The following is a 2500-nucleotide window of genomic DNA, read 5'->3' on the forward strand; positions in this document are numbered from 1 at the left end:
GTTCTGCTGCAGAACCACCGATAGTACCATTTGTTCCACTGCAGAACCGTAGCAAATGATACCAAATCTAGCACTTGACGCTGGTCTGTGGGATCACCATGGCAAGTGTGCTGCTGCGAGAGGCTCCCCATCGCCTGCTGTAGGTAGCTTATGTCCCTGACTCACTCAAACGACATGTGGATGTGCCGGTGGATAGAATCTCTATCAATTTCTCTCTCTCTCTCACACACACACACACACACACACACACACACACACACACACACACACACACACACACACACACACACACACACACACACACACACACACACACACACACACACACACACACACACACACACACACACACACACACACACACACACACACACACACACACACACACGCACAAATAAGGTCTCAGCTAACATTTTCTCTCTTAGCATGAATGCCATTTTACTATTGATTATAGCGGTCATTATAATTTGCTGTTAGTGTGTAACATTTGTGTGGCCTAAAATGTAACACATGGTTAAACCGCACACAGTGATGATTAATGAGGGTCGATTAATGTGCTTATTGAGTGGCATTCATAAACTGAACACTCCCAAGTGGTCTGGAATTCAGCTGGAATTGATCCCCGCAAGACAGCAATGCAAACACACACACGCGCACACACATGCATAATCCCACACCCAGTCTCTCACTCGCTCTCTCTCTCTCTCTCAAACTCTCACACACACACACACACACACACACACACTCTCTAACCTCTGGTTTGTTAGCGAGGCAGAGCAACGCTAACACACACACACACACACACACACATGCATAATCCCACACCCAGTCTCTCTCTCTCTCTCTCTCTCACACACACACACACACACACACACACTAACCTCTGGTTTGTTAGCGAGGCAGAGCTGCTGTTTGATTTGTACGAAGACGGAGTCGAAGGCCAGTTGATTAGCCTGCTGGTTCAAGCGTGTGAGAGATGCACGTGTCTCAGCCAGCAGGCTGGAGTTTCCGGTGCCTTTCTCCTACACACACACACCACACACGCACACACGCGCGCACACACGCGCGCGCACACACACACACACACACACACACACACACACACACACACACACACACACACACACACACACACACACACACACACACACACACACACACACACACACACACACACACACACACACACAATAAATCAAATCAAATCAATGTCCTTTTTTAGAGCACCTATAAATCCTGACTCAGAGAGGACACAGCATAAACGGATGTGATAAGATTCCAATCATGAGATGTGTACATACAGTGAGGCTCATAAGTATTTGAACCCGTGCTAAAGTTAACTAGAACAAGAGGACAATAAAATCATCTTTGGGAAATTGATCTCAATGCCTTAAGTAAGAAAATGAGAAAATATCCAATCTTTAAGGACACCATTTTTCTTTGTGAATGAATAATGTATGTATGTAATAATGTAATGTATGTGTGATAAAAGTTCCCTTGGCCTTTGGTATTAAAATAGCCCCACGTCATCACATACCCTTCCCCATGCCTAGAAATTGGCATGGTGTTTTTTTTTTCAGTTAGCCTATTAGCTGGTTTGATGCTCATCAATGCAAATCAAACCAGCTAATAGGCTAACTGAAAAAAATAAACTGCCCATATTGCAGTCAGAGGTCATGTGAAGGTTAATGTCTTAATGCACAATATTTCGAATTTGGTCCGTCATCAAGGTTCTAACGGACACACAGTCCCACAGATTCTGAAACTGAATATTCCCTCTGGCCTTGTGAACACACGCAAGTTGAGATTTATTTCTGCGTGTGTGAGTATACGTGGGGTGTTTCCTCATGCGTGCGAGTGAGTGGATAGCGCGTGCTCCTACCTTGAGGGAGTAGAGCGTCTCCAGCAGGTTGTTGTACTCGGCCATGTTGCCCTGCTGGAGGTAGTTGTACTCCTGCCAGGGGTTCTTCTGCCCCCTCCGTTCGGACACGCCCTCCTGCAGGCCGGTGAGGCTGCGTGGGCTGTAGCCCTCAAACAGGAAGCGCCCCGCCCTCGCCAGGATCCTGCCAATCAGACAGCAGAGAGCGTCATCACAACCACCAATAAGTGTATATAGCTGACTTATTTATGTCTATCGCTCAAGCTTATGGAACCTGAGGGTATGTATAGTATTTTCCAGCCAAATTCCCAGCCATTTCTCACATAGATCTCAGTTTCTAGAGGTCAGCAACTAATGTCGGTACGTTTAATAATCTTTTTTTTATTATTATTTTTTTACCAGGTTAATAGTTAATACATGAGTGCAGTTAACACACAGGTGTGGTCAATACACATTTTTCTTTTTTTAAATTTCAATTAAACACCGCCTTGCTGTTTATACTCAACATAGCTAATGCACGATATATGACTGTAGCAGAACCGTTTTAAGTGTGGGCACTGTGTCAAAGATACAGTTTGTGCACGTGTCAGAGCATATGCCAGGGCTGAAGACGCACCACAA

General features: G+C 45.3%; 1 protein-coding gene across 1 annotated transcript in view; it reads right to left on the minus strand.

Moving 5' to 3' along the window:
• cog7 (component of oligomeric golgi complex 7) overlaps window positions 1–2500 on the minus strand; it is a gene marked incomplete in the record, with an annotated part of 10902 nt that overhangs the window by 1393 nt on the left and 7009 nt on the right. Inside the window, 2 exon segments of the mRNA XM_062526599.1 lie at window positions 882–1022; window positions 1883–2063. Of these exon segments, the coding sequence (XP_062382583.1) occupies window positions 882–1022; window positions 1883–2063 (322 nt within the window).

Source organism: Sardina pilchardus, chromosome 22 (genome assembly GCF_963854185.1).
Source record: "Sardina pilchardus chromosome 22, fSarPil1.1, whole genome shotgun sequence".
Taxonomy (NCBI): Eukaryota; Metazoa; Chordata; class Actinopteri; order Clupeiformes; family Clupeidae; genus Sardina; species Sardina pilchardus.